Source organism: Protobothrops mucrosquamatus, unplaced genomic scaffold (assembly GCF_001527695.2).
Source record: "Protobothrops mucrosquamatus isolate PMUCROS unplaced genomic scaffold, P.Mucros_1.0 scaffold733, whole genome shotgun sequence".
NCBI classification, from domain to species: domain Eukaryota; kingdom Metazoa; phylum Chordata; class Lepidosauria; order Squamata; family Viperidae; genus Protobothrops; species Protobothrops mucrosquamatus.
This window is the reverse complement of record NW_015387007.1, coordinates 1-17,983: the sequence shown is the minus strand read 5'-3', so window position 1 is coordinate 17,983 and position 17,983 is coordinate 1. Positions and strand designations below refer to the sequence as shown.

Genomic DNA, 17,983 nt, shown 5'->3' with positions numbered 1-17,983 from the left:
CTTCTTGTCCTGCCTTCAGGCGCCTTGGAAAATAGCTTGACTCCCTCTTCTTTGTGGCAGTCCCTGAGATACTGGAATACTGCTATCATGTCCCCCCTCGTCCTTCTCTTCATTAAACTAGACATACCCAATTCCAGCAGCCTTTCCTTATATGCTTTGGCCTCCAGTCCCCTGATCATCTTTGTTGCTCTTCTCTGTACTCTTTCTAGAGTCTCAACATCTTTTTTACATCGTGGTGACCAAAACTGGATGCAGTATTCCAAGTATGGCCTTACCAAGGCATTGTAAAGTGATATTAATACTTCACGTGATCTTGATTCTATCCCTCTGTTGATGCAGCCCAGCACTGTGTTGGCCTTTTTGGCAGCTGCAGCACACTGCTGGCTCATATTTAAGTGATTGTCCACTAGGACTCCGAGGTCCCTCTCACAGTTACTACTATTGAGCAAGGTACCCCCTATACTATACCTGTACATTTGGTTTTTCTTAACATCTACCAAAAAACATAATAGAGAAGAAATGCCTCCTGCAGTCTTAACTGTTTTTATTGTGTGCAAAGTACAAAATTATGCCAATCAGCAGGTATGGTTGAGCTTTAAACCTTCCTTCCACTAAAATTCAGCTTTTTAGTAGTATTCATGTACACTATATGAACACCAAGATCCCAAAGCACAAAAGGATCAACCTGGCTTCTAATTCTGGTTTGTGAGTAGGAGATGCTGTAATTATTCATAACTTGAGTGTGAACCTGCTATATGATAGGGTTCTTAGAAGAATCAGTACAAGCTGTTTTGACAAAGTACATTCTTCCAGTTCTATCATTTTATGCAAATTATTTGTTTACATTCAGTGGATACTGAAGGAATATAAATAGAGTTACAAACTCCTATAGATTTTTCTGTATGTAGCTATTAAGAAATTACAGCATGAAAACATTTCTGAATATAAATGCTTCAGGATTTTTATTTTTTATTTATAAAAGTAAACATTTGTTATTTATTTTGCAGGTGCTAACATCATGTCGGGCCTTTCTGTTAACTTCCCGTATTCCTACCAAGGTAAGGCTAAATTTTACCACTTTTTTCCTGTAATCTAGCAAAGTTCACTTATTTTTAAGATAATATTTTGGTCATAGTCTTTGGAATATAATAAGATGATTGAGAATAGTTAATAGAATACTTCTAAGAGAAAATGCTGTGCATTGTTTCCTCTTTTTTCTAAATTGCTTAAACTGTTAGGATTGGAACAAATTTATGCAATCTTCTTGAACGTATAGGGGCACACTTTACTTTTTCTTCCTGTTGAATGTGAAATTTTGTGAAGGTATCCATGTGTCTGAAAGATAATTTAACTTCACAATGTTTTTTAAGTTCTAAGCTGTTGATAATATGAAGCAAGAATGACACATGATTTTTCCAAACTGAGTTCTTTATTGTTTAAGACCTAAAAACAAAATCTTTCGAGACTCTGCTATCTGCATCTACAATATACTGTGTGAACTATTAGGGAGGAGCTGTCTTCATCTTCTTTGTCTCACAAATAAGATTGAGACTAAGTTGCCTGAGACTGTTGCCACTTAACTCTTTCCTCCCTTCTGGGAATCCACCTCCTTACTACATTCCATCATAGAAACTAATAAAGGAACATTCAGATTACTGCTTTGCAATGATATAAAATCCAAATGAGTAGAAATCAGTTTTTATTATAGTAGCCTTCTGGGGCAATTAACAAATAGTTGTATAAAAATTTATGTAAAGACTATTTCAGATCATATGGCTGGATTATCCCCTTGCTTGATTCTTAAATGAAAAACCCCTCTTGTTCATTTACATATATCAATATTTTAAGTAGGTTCACTAATTAGCATTATGTCTCTGCAGAATTCTTGAGACATAAGTTATAATTGAGCTTCTCTTTATAATGGCCACCATGGTGGTATTCAAAGTTGACAGACTTATCCAAACAAAATTCTTTGAAATAATCCTCTGCAGTGGAGTTTGGAGATGTATTATTCTACAGGGCATGAAGGAAACTGATTCTGAAATCATTTTGATTCTGCTGGCCAGGACCTGTTAGTTCCTTTGTCTTGCGGGCTTTAGCAGGTCTGAATATAAACATTGGGGCACAATGCTGATTTCATTAGTATTACTTCCTGGTCCAATCTTACTGCCATTTTCACTATGAAGACTTGAGAGTTTGCCAATATCTTTCTAGCCTCATTCTGCTCCGTATTCCCAAAACGGGATAATAATTCATTGTAGAATTTGCCAGGGATGTATTTTTCACTAGTGGGAGTAAGGAGGAAATGGGGGTTGACCTACAACATCGTTGATTTCTCATTTTTCTAGAATTGGTTCTATTTACAACTTGAAAATGAATGGTGTAAAGGAATGTTATATAGTTTGCTATATACAAGCAGTCCTCAACCTACAACTGATCACTTAGTGACTGTTGAAGTTACAACTGACCCCCCAAAAGGGGACTTATGGCCTGGATTTGAAGTTCAGATGGTCAGGCTCCCTTTGTGGTCACATAACTGAACTTTGGATGCTTGATAACACAGTTGTTATTTGCAACATCCCATGGTCATCTGACCGTGTTTTATGATGGTTTTTACCAAAAAAAACCCACTCCTAATTTTCAGCCAAACTGCACCCATAGCAAACCATTGATTCACTTAACAATCATGGAGTTCACTTAAAGACTGCCACAAAAACCATTGTAAAATCAGGTTGGTCACATGACCAATGCACTCTGGCTAACATGTTGCTGGCATACGTCCCTGTTTTTTGCTTTGACAACAACTACTTCAGAAAGACTAACAAAATGAAATAGGAGTGACACTTGATTTTCCCTTTCTTAATTATATGCATCATATATAGAAACATTAGTCAGAGTCAGCTGTAGTGGAGTAACATTACCAAAGTTTGAATTGTGGCAAACATGCCAAATTAAACGTGCCACATCAGGAAATAAGAGGATATATTGAGCTTTAAAAATATATTTGGAAATTTAAAATCTGTAAAGTAGTGAATCCTGAGGGGGGGGGGAAACTGAGCTCCATAGAAAACCATGATTAACACAGAATAATCTTTTTAAAAAAATGACTTGCAGCAAATTTCTATTCAGATACAAAAGAATTTCTTCTTGTTGCAGTGTCGAAGGTGTGAATGTTTTAAATTAGTGGGTTGTCCATTTGAATGTGTTCAATAAGGAGGATCTTATTACAGGTAATCCTCAACTTACAACAGTTCATTCACTGACCGAGTTACAACAGCACTGAAAAAAGTGATTTATGACTGTATTTCCCACTTACAACTGTTGCAGCATCCTCATGGTCACCTGATAAAAATTTAGGTGCTTGGCAGCTGACTCATATTTATGATGCTTGCAGTGTCCTGGGGCCATGTGATCACCTTTTGCAACGTCTTGACAAGCAAAGTCAATGGGGAAGCCAGATTTATTTAACAACCGTGTTAGTAACTTAACAACTGCAGTGATTCACTTAACAACTGTGGCAAGAAAGGTCGTAAAATGAGGCAAAATTCACTTAACTGTTTCTCTTTCAGTTATTGAAAGAATAGTTGAATAATGGTATTATAACTCCTCAACTTTTCTTCTGAAGGTTAAACATTCCAAATTCCTTCAATCTCTCTTCACATGATTTTGCTTTTTAGTCCCTGGTAATCCTTATTTCCCTCATCTAGATCTGAACTGTGCAAAATAAAGTAGAAATTTTATTTTTCTTGTTTACTTCTGAAGTTGCAGCCTTTTTTTGTTGTTTGCTGCCACATAGCACCACTGAATCATTTTCAGTTGATTATAACTGCTATTCCAAAATCTTTTCCACCTACCATTCATTACTAAGCCAGGATTTCCTAACCATAATCCCAGCCCTGAGCATTTTATTTCTGTTTCCTAAGCAAGGAACTTTGTATTTATTTCCGTTAATTTTTTTTCCAGGGCTCTTTCTCTGATCAGGTTTTCAATTTTATTTCTATTTTCCAGCCATTTAAATTTTGTGTCATCTGCAAATCTAATCAACATTTCTTCTACTTCATTGGGCAATGAATAAAAATGTTGTACGGGATGCAGTACTGAATCTTGTGGTGCCCCATTTGACACCATCGATTTCAATGAGAACACCATTTCAGTACATTTTTCAGACCAGCCATTCATTTAATTGTAATCTCATGTTTGGCAGCTTCTTCTTTTCTTTTGCCAGATACTCAGAGTCTATTTCTTTTCTCAGCCTGAAAAATGTTTCAGAGTTCCAGCTGTGCAGATCATCATCTCTGTCTCTTGTTCCTACTTGTCCACTAGATTGGCCTCTTTAATTGTTTTTCTTTCTTATGTAACGATGTTTTCCTGTTTTCCAATATTAGAGATTTCCATTCTGTCTATTCTAGCATGTCCTTTGTTTTATATACTTACTTATGTTAGCTGCTATGAATTGATGGCATACAAATTAATTCAAAGCAATAAATAAGTTTACTCTTTACATGAAGTGTGCTCACTTGTTATTCCAGTCCTTCAAGTACTGCTATAAGTTAGCACTTGTCCATTTGAATGCATTCAGTAAGGAGGATCTTATTACAGGTAGTCCTCAACTTACCACAGTTTATTTAATGACTGTTCAAAGTTACAACGGCACTGAAAAAAGTGATTTATGAGTGTTTTTCACACTTACGACCATTGCAGCATCCCCATGGTCACATGATTAAAATTAAGATGCTTGGGAGCTCACTCATTTTTATGATCCTTGTAGTGTCCTGGGATCATATGATCACCTTTTGTGACAAGCAAAGTTAATGGGAAAACTAGATTCACTTAAAAACCATGTTACTAATTTAACAACTGCAGCGATTCATTTAACAACTGTGGAAAGAAAGGTCATATAATGGGCAAAATTCACTTAATAAATGTCTCACTTGGCTACAGAAATTTTGGGCTCAATTAAGTCAAGGACTACCCGCATATCAGATTGTTTGCAATCAGAAGCCCAGAGCCAAAAACATTGCATGTTAATACTGCAGATTCTGCCTTTTCATCTGTATTTTTGTTTTTCATTGCCAGCAGAAGGCTATTTTTCCTTTTTCTTTTCTGATTAGGTAAGGACACACTGTTGATTTGATGAAAAACATGAAGTTTCCTACCATTTTCCATTTGTACTGTTAGGGGAAATAAAATTATGGCAAATCGGTTATAAAAATGATGGACAGAATGGCAAGCATGCTGAAAAGAGGGGAGCAGATAGTCTGTTACATTGAACGGCAAAGAAAACCCTTTGTAAGAGATCTCAGATGATGGGTTATTCTTGAGTCACATCAATTGCTGAAATTCTTTGATTATGGTGTCTCTTCTTGATTAACTTATACTTTTCTGAACTTCTTGGCTTTCTTGTGAACTTGCCTAAGTGTTTCATTCCTATTTGGAAGATGAAGCTTGATAGTGAACAAAACAGATTGTGATAGAACAGAGCATATATTTATGCAGACAGACTCTAAAATGTACATTTTTCCTTAATTATCTCTGCTGCCATCTTCCTCTGTTACCTAGGTCTCAAATTTTAGCCCCTTAAACCTGGGTTGTTTTGTGTATGTTTTATGCCATTCAAATGAATGATGCTCAAGGAGCAAACCATTACAATAAATTATATGTAAGTTATATGGTCAATAGTCTAATCTTTGTTTAATATGTATTTTAATCCATGTTTTGATATTTTGAAATAATTTTCTGTTCTCTCTGAATTGCAGCTAGAATTAACTTTCAGCTACTTGGAAATCCAAGGAATCACTTGCAATAAACCAGGCCAGGTGAATATTTAGTTACAAATAGCCACAGAAATACATAATGCCAGAATATTTTAATCATTTTGGTGGTTCTTCTACACAGCTTTATCCTTCAGATGAACTAAATTAGTGATATGAAAGAATTTTTTCTGGATTATGTTGAGAGGAATATTCATAGGAAGTTAAATTGCATATTTCTGCAGTATAGGTATAACAAATTAGATTTTGGTTATACAAAAATTAATGTTTCTCTTCACAAGAAAAAATAAGGATCAATTTGAATGTAGTTGTAGTTTCCATGTTCAAATAAGGTATTAAAAATGCTGTGAATGTAAAACATAAACAGCCCATGGTTTTGTATTTGGTTTATCTGGGACTTATTTTATGCATCTTCTACAAATGTTTTTCTTATTAAAAATCATGATTGGGATATAATATTTAAGAATACTTTTGTGCTCAAACCCAAGGCTTTGATAAATTCCTAATTTACTTATTTGGATAGCCTCTTAACATTCTAGATCGTAACTGTCTGTGGCTTACTATTACTGTCCATATGAGCTAGGTAAACCAGGGCTTCTCAAACCACTACTAAAAAGCAGAAAGTGCAAGAAGTTAATCAACAGAAGATATCAAGTAATACCTTTGTGTTTCAGTCAGGGGTCTCCAAACTTGGCAACTTTAAGACTTGTGGATTTCAACTCCAAGATTTGTGGACTTCAACTCCCAGAATTCCTCAGTTAAAATTCTCCAGCCAGCCATGGGAGTTGAAATCCACAAGTCTTAAAGTTGCCAAGTTTGGAGATCCCTGGTTTAAGTTGATATTGCAGTATTGTGATGATATGATCTTGCACGTTTAATGGAATCAGTTGGAGATAACTATAAGAGCAAATTACTTACCAATTTTTCTTAAATTCAGAAGGGGTGTTACTGAAATATTTACTTCAAAGGGAAGCATTTCCTCTTCCATCTTCTTTAGGAGTGGGAGGCCATACTAAGGTTTGGGACAGATTGCCATATTTTCTTCTGTCCTGAGATGACCCAAGAGTTCATTGCACTCTTCTCCATTTCGTTCCATTTTCAAAGTATTAGCAGTGTTCATCTGTGAACATTTTCCTCTTTCAAATATATCGAGATGGGTTGCTGCACCAATCTCCCTTCCTTCACAGACTCCAACACTATGGTTGGCACTAAAAGCATAAATCATATCTGTCTGCGAATCTGTAAAGCAGTTAAACCTTTCACATGGCAGCTGAGAGATCCATCATGTGATTCCAGGGGGGAAAAGAGCTGCTTTAAAGAGCAGCAGACAGATGCTCAGTTCACACATTCCAAAGCCCCTTTTTTTAAATCATATCCAAGGTACTGCACAGGGCTAATAAGCATATAGATGCACAGATTCTTTGTGATGTCTGCCATTGTAAAAAAAAAAAGATACAGAAAAAACAGTGCTGTAGGTTGAAAAAGAATGTGTAAATCAGAGATCTTTTGATAACATATTTATATGTCCTGATAATATCAGGAGCTATTCAACTGCAATTTTTCCATGGATTAGAGTGGGGCAGAAAACTGATTCTGGCTTGACATAGCAGATCATATAGCTGCCTGTGTTATGCGTCAGCAGCCCTTCCTCCTTTCAGACAGATGAGCATAGATTCTAACTGATTTTGAATGCACTGTTATTCACTGTTGATTTGTAATTTTTAAGGATTTTATAAAGATTATATAAAGGCTTACCTCATGTCTCCCCCACTTTTTATGCAGCTGATTATAGAAACTGAAAAGTGCAACATTTCTATGAAGTTAACTTCATCTGAAGATGTGCATGAAGTGTTGGCACATATTGGAACATGCCTTAGGAGAATATTCCCTGGTCTGTCTCCAGTGTAGGTACATCTTGGTATAAATGTTTACCAAAATAGACTCCATCTCTCTCTCTCTTTTTCTCTCACCTGTTGTATTTGGGTGTATCAGTGATGCTAATTTGTCTTCTCCACATTTCTAAATACATTTTTGAGAATATTTATTAAATTTATCCAAGGGAGATAGAATGGGATGGATTTCCATACATTTTGTATCAACCCTGTGGACAAAACATAGAGCAAGTTATTCTTTGGTATAATATACCAGATGTATTGACTCAAACCACTTAAAAATGGTAGAACAGAAAGGCTATGCAGCATTTTAGATTCAAATAGAAAAAGGTGTTTTGTAGCATGGAGGAGCACTTGTGTAATATCTGTTGGCTACTTTTTAAAGCAACTGCATCTTTTCCCAGAACTGTATTGTTTTCCTTCATAAGTTAAGCATTTTTTCAGGAAAAAAGGTGTTTGCTTTGAAGAAGTAGTGGCAAGTACTATGTATACTATGTACAAGTCAGAGCATTTTTTCCCTTTCAAATCCAAAGCACTGCACAATCCTTATGAAAACTTAATAGACTTAATATTGCGAGTGGGAGATAATATCTACCTAGGGAACAACTGACATTCTTGAGTTGTACAGCTATTATAGTTGCTGCTATTTTGCAGGATACCAGTACAGTAACTTCTTTGGCAGGATACCAGTTAATACCTTTTTGGCAGCTTCTGGTGGTGATATTCAGCGTTTAGAAAGCATTGAGTTTTCAAAAATATCAATGCTGTTTCAGTGAAGATTTTAAGAGTTCATTATGTGTAATCTTAATTACTAGATGTTTCGTTTTATCATAGCTGAAAAATAAACAGTGTCAAATAGCTTTTCTAAAGAATCAGATGTAACCATATGATAATTGCAAATGTTATAGAGACGAGATCACTGAAATTGCAAAGTAGCTTTGCAGAATGCTTTGAGATTTATAAGGATAAAATACATAGGGTTGAGATAGTTCTTAAATCTAACAGAATGTCAACCATTAATGTTAGCTAAGGGATAATTCCTTCAAATTTCAGATCTGGGACACAATCCCAATGGAAGCTTGCAGTTCAAGTACATAAGCACGAAATAGCAAACTACATTTTGATGAATTCTAATTCATGTATGCATTTACTTCTGGCTTCTAGGAGAATAATGAAGAAAGTAATTATGGAGCCCCCAGACAGGCTGGCTAATCTGCAGACTCTGTGGGACAGTCAAACTGTAGGAGAATTAGGCCCATGTGGTGAGTGTGTGTGTTTTTTCAGCTGAAATACGGAGTTTCTGGCATCACCAGTACACGGAAGCTTAGTTCTATTTCTGGTGTAGGATTCACTTTGGGGGAAAATATAATTAGTCCTAAGGTGTAGTTAGAATGAAGAGCCATTTTGAGCAGTGTGGGAAGATGCTATTTTTATGCTGTATCCTGCCTGCTGTATATTATAGAGGGATGTGCTGTAGGTTCAGTTAGTTGCATATTGTGCTTGAGGATAACGTACGTGCCAAAGAGAGATAAAATCAACTTACCATCAGGATATGTGTATCAGTGGTTTTAAGAATTATTCCCCACAGCGATAAATGGTTAGTGGGATTTTGTTTTGTTTTGTTTTTAGGTGGTTTTTCTCAAATGTATGCATGCGTTTGTGACTGGCTGGGCTCTCCGTATAGGGAAGAAGTGCAGTGGGTAAGTATAGAAATAAGATTGGGAAATCTTACTTGTAGTTACTGAGGCAAAAAGAAACAAAAAAGGCCTTTACTAGAGCCTATCAATTATATAAGCAATTTGTGCTAAGAAATTAAATAGTTTTCCTCTAAAATGTATTATGTTCTTTTTTTAATCTAACTAGGATGTTGATACCATTTATCTGACTCAAGATACCAGGGAATTAAATTTGCAAGACTTTAGCCATCTTGACCACAGGTAAATACTAAGATCCTGAATAAATGAAAGTGTATGGTAGTCATCTAATGTGAAAGATTATCTGTCCAGTAATAATCTTTTGATCTCATTGGGTGCTAACAGAAGAACCTTTTGTTCAGCAGGATTGTAACGGCTGCAAAGGGCTCATCTTGCTCTGGGTTTTCATTAGTTTGCAATTATGAGATGAGATATACATGAGTAGAAAATACTTTCATTCATACATCATTGGGTGAAGTAGTATTCCTTCTAGTTGCAGCTCTTCATACTTTACGGAATGCAGTTTTATAAGGAGGGGGTGGAGTTGCTCCTTGATTCAAACAGCTGACTTAAACAAGAGCTTAAAAGCCTCTGGTGTGGATCCTGACTATCTTTACAGATTGTGAACTATTGGTTCATATGTAAAATATTGTTTTAAGTATATGTATTTTATCAGTCAGAAATAATATTGTTATAGAAAGGGGTTCATTGACATTAAATACTTAAAATTGTATTGGAAATAAATTGGAACTCGCTGAGATTTTCACATAATCAGAAAATAGCTTCTTGTTCAAAGGAGCTAGTGCAGGGGTAGGCAACCTTGGCTCTTTTATGACTCATGGACTTCAACTCCCAGAATTCCTGAGCCGGCTGGCTCAGGAATTCTGGGAATTGAAGTCCATGAGTCATAAAAGAGCCAAGGTTGCCTACCCCTGATGAAATGTTAAAACATATTACAGCTAGTCATTTAGTGACTGCCTTGTTTAATGACCATTTACTGTTAACAACAGTGATGAAAAGGGAACATTGAAACCAATCCTCGCTTTGTTGTGGTCAGCATGGAAACATTTAGCATATGTTCATTCTAATTGAATGAAGAACTTATAAAAGCAACCATTTATCAGATTAAAATGCTCTATATGAGATTAAATGAAATAAAAAAATACATTTTAACTTGATTGCTGAAATCACTTCTTAAGCAGGCATTTATTTTGGGGAGGAATGAAATGCCAAAACTCAGGTCATCTTATGGTTCAGGAGTTAATGCAAGAGAAAAATGATAATTTAAAAAAAAAGTTCCTACAACCTCCCAAATTACTTCTGTCTAGAAATTTTTCTTTCAATATATGATTTTTTTTCTTCCCTTAGAGATTTAATACCAATAGTTGCTGCCCTGGAATACAATCAGTGGTTTACAAAGCTTTCCTCTAAGGATCTAAAGTTAGTAAGTATTAGGATGCAGAATGACTGTATCTTGATTCAAAGTGTTTGGGGGAAACTTGTGTAGAATATATAATTATTTTAGAAGGGTAGTTTTTCAGGCCTTCTGACATTTCATGACTTGATAGACTGGGGGTGGACAATTAATTATCCCAAGTGGCTACAGGAGAACCTGTGACTGTTATGGAGGGCTGAACCAATGTAACCTGATTTGATGTCCTCAAACTCTGTTACCTCAACTCTTCAGGCAAGGGGCGAGGCTTTCTCTCCTCGCCCTTCCACAGCCGCCATGAAAGAGCACGAGCTGGACCCGACACGAATTCTTCTCCTGCCCCATGCAGCGCATTTAGTTACATTTGATTTCTAATTTCCAATTAATCTCATGCAGACTGGACAGAGACAGCCAAAAGCTGGATGTGGCCTGCAGGCCATAAAATGCCCAGGTCTGTGATAGACACAATTGCACCAGGATTATCTGTCAGAAAACTGCTTCTTTTAGTTCTTCTAAACCTATCCTTGTATCATCAAATAATATCTAACCACTGTGTTTTATATTGGCCCCTTTTTTCGAAGGATCACAATCAATGGCATTTGCTTTTTATTATTTGTACTGAGTATTTTAGCTTAAGTTTTGTTATTAATGCTTCTAGTGAGCAGTCTGGCTTTACTTTATCCATTATTATAAATATACTGATGTTACAAACTCAAACTGGCAAATGACTCCACTCAGTGATTTCATGTAGACATTGAATAGGAGGGGAGAGAGTTGAGAGTGAGAAATATCACTTTCGTTTGCTTACTGTATTTTGAGACATTTTTAAAGCTTCCCCCCAAAATTAATCCAGAGTTCTTAAAACACTATAGTCCTAATAAAAAGAAAAAAAATGTAAGCAGATCTGTTTGAGAAATAACTCTGCTGCAATTAAATTAACTAAATTGTGCAAATATTACTGACAAGCATTTAACCATAGCAAATATTTCAGAGGATGAAGTGGAACATTCCTTGTTTAAACAGTATGGAAATCAAACAGCCCTTTATAAGGAAATTGGCCTTCTAGTCTAAGAAAACTTTAAAAAATTATATTCAAAAAACCAAGTTATACCAAAGCGTACTGTTGTTTAAGATGTCACTGAAATGTTTACACTGAACTTATTTGGTTTAGATGGAGCTAACAATTATATTTTACAAGTAGGTGTGCATATTTAAAATGGAGTTAACAGAATCAGCAGAATAATTTATATTTTGATTCTGATTCTTAAGTAAGCTTATAGTAGGATTCCTAAAGCCGCTATCCACATATATAACTTTGTAACACTGGGAAAAAAGTATTCCAGTTTCTGCATTATCTTAATTATTTGGCATTTTTAGAAGCTATAGGAGTAGTTCAGAAAACATTTTGTGCAGGTTTCTGCCTGCGCTTTATTCATTTTTAATTTTGAATGAGGCAGTTTTATATAGATAGTAGGATAAAGTTGAAGAATATTTGCAGAAGATTAAGTCTTACTAAACTTTAGATGCATTTTGGGCTACTTAATCCAACATCAAACTAAACGAACAGAAGACTAAATACATTAAAAATACATCTGTATTTTGTTTTGTCATGGACATAACTTTCCTTATGACTGGTTAGAATCACTGTTCTAATATGAATAAGGCAGGAGAAACAGTATATCAATAAGTTCACTGAACTCTTTATAAACTTGCCATCATTTCTTGTTATTAAGCTGTTCTAGAAAAAATATGTGTGATATTCTTACCATACATGGTAACATTGCTGACAAAACTTGGTTCTTTGTGGTGTAGTAGGGGGCACCAAACTGAATTTGTAGAGTTTTGTGACTAGATTTCTGAATGAACATGAATGAATTCATTGTCTGTAATTTTCTGTAATTCATGCTGTTGGTTTCTTGCACCACTGTTAAGACTTTTAAGAGGTACGACCTCACCAGACTCTCAATTTCTTATACTGCTAATATGTTTTCTTTTGTTCTTAATGTTGTACCATTATTCTTATGACAGTCCACTGATGTTTGTGAGCAGATCTTAAGAGTTGTGAGCAGATCCAGTAGATTGGAAGAGCTAGTACTAGAGAATGCTGGTCTTAGGACGTAAGTCATTCTTTTTAATTAACCAACACTAACATTTTTAATAAAACCCAATAACATCAGAGGAAGTTGTAAGTCTGAAGCTGCAGTATTGTAATATATTTATTGGCATTTAACAGCATTAAACTATGTTGGCATATTTATCTATTGCAGTTATTTCCAACCATAGTTTTACTGTGGATAGCTTTGTTACAATTGCAAAATATCTATTTGAGGTTCATTTTCCAGAAGTCATAGTATGCAAATATGACATTAGCATTACTTTTTGTTACAATTTTGTGGGTTACCCTTTTGGTTTATTCATACTAGAAGTATATATAGGATTTGGCCTTTTAGAAAATAAATCTCTGATGGGATGCTTGCCCTTATCCACTTGGGGGTGGTAGGGAGGAGCCATTATGTACAGTGATAAAAGAGAATATTTGTAGCTCAGGGATTGAAATGAGAGGTCCTTGATGCTTAGTTTAAGTAATAAAATCTGCAAGAAAACAACCAAGCTCAGAGAGCACCAAGGACCCTCCCCCATATATTCATAACTTAAACAATTGTTGCCAGCAGCTCATCTGTGTGATTGTATTGAATAAGGCCTATTTCTAAGTAGTTGTACAAGATATACAAAATCAAGATTATGTCTTTGCAACATAGCTTAAAAAGATATAACATTCAAATGCATGTGTCTATAAATGAAATTAGCAATCTTAAAAAAAAATTAATGGACAAATGCAATCTAGGCTAAGTGGGCTACTCCTTTGGAGAGTCCATCTGATATTGAGCAACTATGCTGATATGTAAATATATTTTTATTTGCCATTAGGCAGCATAGATAAAATAAAAATACCATGTCCCTTGAATCACTCAATAATGTGTGTTAGAGATATGCAATGATTTGGTTCTAGAAAGATGTTTCAGAGTAATGGTGATGGGTGAATGTAGCATCTGGCTGCAAGTCTTCAAAATAGCTGCATCTTGTACTGGAATCACATGAAATACCGGGTGTGAATTATTTCCAAAGTGCTGTATAATTCTAATGTTTATTACCTCATCAAAAATAATAGAAAACAGGAGGATATTAAAAGTAGACATGGCATCTTTCCTGCCCAATGCACTAGGTATGTTTCTCGCCATACCTAGTGCAACATCCCACATATAAATCAATTGTTTCAACTAATACAACATATGTGCAAATCCATGTACTCGAACGTAATATTCTAAATAGGCTCTTCAGTTCAGTGTAATCTATAGTCAGTTCATATAAAATTCATGAATATGGTATAGTGCAAAATACAGTATAATCTTTTATGGTTTTCTTTGTTTCTTAGAGATTTTGCACAGAAGTTGGCCAATGCTCTATCCCACAATCCCACCTCAGGACTTCATACAATTAATCTTGCTAACAATCCTCTAGAGGACAGAGGTACTGTAACACTTTCATTTCCCACTCATAATACAAGCCCAATAGGAGGATTAGTATACTTCTTTCATTTTTTCTTGAAATCAAACAATATTATGGATTCTATTACTGCATTGTAAATACTTACAATTGTTAATGAAGAACCTTTCCTCTTTCATATATCTATAATCTCTTATGGTAGTTTGTTGGCAGATGATGCTTAATAACTACATGGGACATGAATATATATGGGAGTAGAGGGACTGTATCGCAATATACATAATAAAATGTATGTTGTGATACAGTCTTCAATACTTACCTAACAGCATGCAACACATGATGCAAATCTGAAAGGATAAAGTTTGTGTCATAATGGACATTTTGTTATGTTCAAGTCATGATGGCTAGCTATGGGTTCTGTGAGAAATAGATAGAAATAGAAATATTATAAAGGTGTATTTTATTTTTACTAGCACTTATTTTGCTAAGTTCAGAACAACAACCATTTTGAATAAATTGAAACCTTGCTATAACAATAAAACTTATTTATGTACAAACTGTTCCACTGATTTAATTCAAAAATATTTTCTGTAAAATCTGATCATAATCATATTTTGAACATAAGGGCCTAAAAGAATATTGGCAAGTTAACTTCAGGTCCATACATTTGTTTTTTTTATTACCAATATAGTTTAAAGACTTTATACTGTAATTAGTATGCTGAGGAATCTGTATTAGACACCCTTTCTAGTGAGGAGAAAATATTTATTAAAGCCTATGTTGTGGAGATATGTATGTATGTATATGTATGTACAAACACAAATATGCAGATAAGTTAAACGTTGAGGACAAATTATCATCGTTATTGCTATTTTTAATTGGCCAAACAGCCCAATTTTTGTGCTATTAGGCTGCTGTTTTGTTTTTATATACTTGAGTTTCCAGTAAACTAGACTAAATGGTGAGAACTCACTATTTGAGCTCAAATGGTAACAATAGAATCATATTAACATAGAAAGAGGGGATGGGTATGTTATAGACTGGTGGGGTACAGGAAAATAGCCTTCTTCTTCTGTCCCACCCCATTTTGGAACATTGACTAAATTAGATAAATAAATAAAACTAAATAAGGTAAAAAGTAATTACTCTGCAAATATGTTTTCACTTTTGATGTGGGCCTCATTTTTATTCTTTTACAGGAGTATCTTCCTTAAGTATTCAGTTTGCCAAACTACCAAAGGGGCTGATGCATTTAAATTTATCTAAAACCTCATTATCACCTAAAGGTATATAACATAATTGTGCTTAATTATAATGAAATATATTTCTTTTTAGGTTCTATTGAATATTTATTCATTTCATAGCTTTCCAAGGGTAGGATAAATAATAAGCTTGAACAGTATCCTGCATCACATTACTGTTTGTCTGTGGCAGCCAAAATTAGCTGCAATGCATTTTCACCATTGGATTCCTTGTACTTGATATATTTGACAGGTGGGCATATTGTATAATCTTGCTATCAATGTAGATTTTTACTAAACAAGTCCATGAAAAATTGCTTCTTCCGTGGCAGTAATAACTTGACTGGATTCATGGTGATTTCAGCACCTAAAGCAGGGGTTCTCAACCTTGGCAACTTTAAGACTTGTGGACTTCAATTCCCAGAATTCCTCAGCCAGCAAAGCTGGCTGAGGAATTCTGGGAGTTGAAGTCCACAAGTCTTAAAGTTGCCAAGGTTGAGAACCCCTGACCTAAAGGCTCTATTGCTCAGACTCTTTGCCGTTTCCAACACCTGGCTTTGGTCAACTCACGACATACACCAGGACAGTACACACTGAATTTCTCATCATAGCAACACCACCAGATTCTCCAATCTCTGGCAAGCCACTTGTTATTTTAAGCTGTAATCTTAAGCAGTAAATCAAGCATGCATAATTACTCAGGTCACTTTATCTTGAGAAGTTTTCCAGTCTGCTTCACCGATTCTTTCTCCACAAGATTTGACACTGCTGACTGGCCCAGTAAAACTAGACTTTCCACTTCTAGTAATCTGTTCCATATACATGATATTCAACTCTATGTTAAAGAGAGAAAATGTGAGTAACTGTTCTCATAGGCATTTTTCTTCAGGATCCTTTTTGTCTGTCCCCTCAAGTTCAGTTTATTTTTATTACATCCTGAACAGCACAATTACACCTTCCCTGAAGGGCTCAAAGTGATCAGTTTCTTTTTGCACATCATTATGACACAATAAGAATCCTGTATTTGGTGTGTTATTTTCTTGGTCCATAAGGTCCAAGAGACACCCATCTTTCTCCATCCCTCTCCACATTAAATGGAACATTTCTGTTCACCAAGTTCAATAGTTGTATCAAGCTCCCAGGCACTCCCATACCTGAGAAGACTGTCACTCCATTCATCTCAAGCCTCCTCCAATAGCTCGTCCCAAAGGACCCCCTCCGACTATCCACAATTTGACTTAACTATAGTCTTCTCATGCACCAGATAGTCTTGGGAATGGCTTGTATACAGGACAAGAATTCTTATGTGAGGCATTATAATTTGAAAGACAAAGTTTTAGATGACTGTAATTGTACTATTGCTCTGTATATAACACCCCTTCATTGTCCTTACCTAATACAGAAGTAGACAATCAGTTCACTTTTCAACTTTGAAAGATCTGTAATGAAAGGTATAATACAGTCTGTTTGGAAGTTGTACAGCCTAACCCACCAATTTAGGATCTCTTCTTTGAATTTGTCCATGCCAGTACATCGATGAAACCATCTTTTGCATTTCCCATTTTCAAATACATCAAAAATTCTAAAGAAATCTGTTTCTCTTTCATCATCTTCTTCCAAATTCTAGTGCAGTATGTTGTGGCTGAAGCATTACCATAATACAGGTAGTCCTCGACTTACAACTGTAATGGTGGCTGCCCATTTCTGTCATAAGTCATGATAGTCATGAAATGGGACTAGACCCATTTGTTAAAAACAAACACTGCAGTTGTGAATGCCATGGTCATTAAGTGAACCCATTGTTCACTATGGGGCATTTTTGGCAAAAACTAGAAATAAATGCAAAATGTCATAAATCACAGTTATGCTACTGGAATGCTGCAAACATAAATCCATCACCATGGGAATGGGGGGATAGCCATCAAAACTTCAGAATTGGATAATAAGTAGCCCTGGAACAATCCGTCACAGCGTTGAATGGTCGCTGAGAAACCAGGTGTAAGTTATGGACTTCCTGTATGAATAAGAAAGGCAAGAAATTGGGAGGCAATAACAGAAAATTCTACAGTGGCTTGGATTTCAGTTGTGCTAGCTAACACTGTCTCACTGGATACTAAAATTTTCTATGGGAAAAATCAGCTAATTTATTTTTTTAAGCACTTGAGAATAAGTACACAATTTTTTAAAGATCTTTTAAGCTGAAGCCACGCAGCAAGCAGTAAATAAGCACTATTATGTACATGCAGGTGCCTTAGTTCACAAATGGGACCATCTGTTGTTCTGTTGCAGTACATAGCTTTTTTCCACTGATCTAACTCAGGAGTCTCCAAACTTGGCAACTTTAAGACTTGACAACTTCAACTCCCAGAATTCCCTAGACAGTAGGGCTGGCTAGGGAATTCTGGGAGTTGAAGTACACTAGTCTTAAAGCTGCTAAGTTTGTAAACCC

General features: G+C 35.5%; 1 protein-coding gene across 1 annotated transcript in view; it reads left to right on the top strand.

Moving 5' to 3' along the window:
* The window catches only part of LOC107289593 (F-actin-uncapping protein LRRC16A-like), a 69,747-nt gene extending 54,160 nt beyond the window's left edge, over nucleotides 1–15,587 (top strand). The window contains exons 3-12 of the mRNA XM_015818375.1: nucleotides 1,008–1,058; nucleotides 5,757–5,816; nucleotides 7,554–7,675; nucleotides 8,828–8,925; nucleotides 9,293–9,363; nucleotides 9,527–9,600; nucleotides 10,726–10,801; nucleotides 12,818–12,906; nucleotides 14,223–14,317; nucleotides 15,493–15,587. Coding sequence (XP_015673861.1) covers nucleotides 1,008–1,058; nucleotides 5,757–5,816; nucleotides 7,554–7,675; nucleotides 8,828–8,925; nucleotides 9,293–9,363; nucleotides 9,527–9,600; nucleotides 10,726–10,801; nucleotides 12,818–12,906; nucleotides 14,223–14,317; nucleotides 15,493–15,587 — 831 coding nt within the window. The remainder of the gene's footprint in view (nucleotides 1–1,007; nucleotides 1,059–5,756; nucleotides 5,817–7,553; nucleotides 7,676–8,827; nucleotides 8,926–9,292; nucleotides 9,364–9,526; nucleotides 9,601–10,725; nucleotides 10,802–12,817; nucleotides 12,907–14,222; nucleotides 14,318–15,492) is intronic.
* The last annotated feature ends 2,396 nt before the right edge of the window (nucleotides 15,588–17,983 follow it).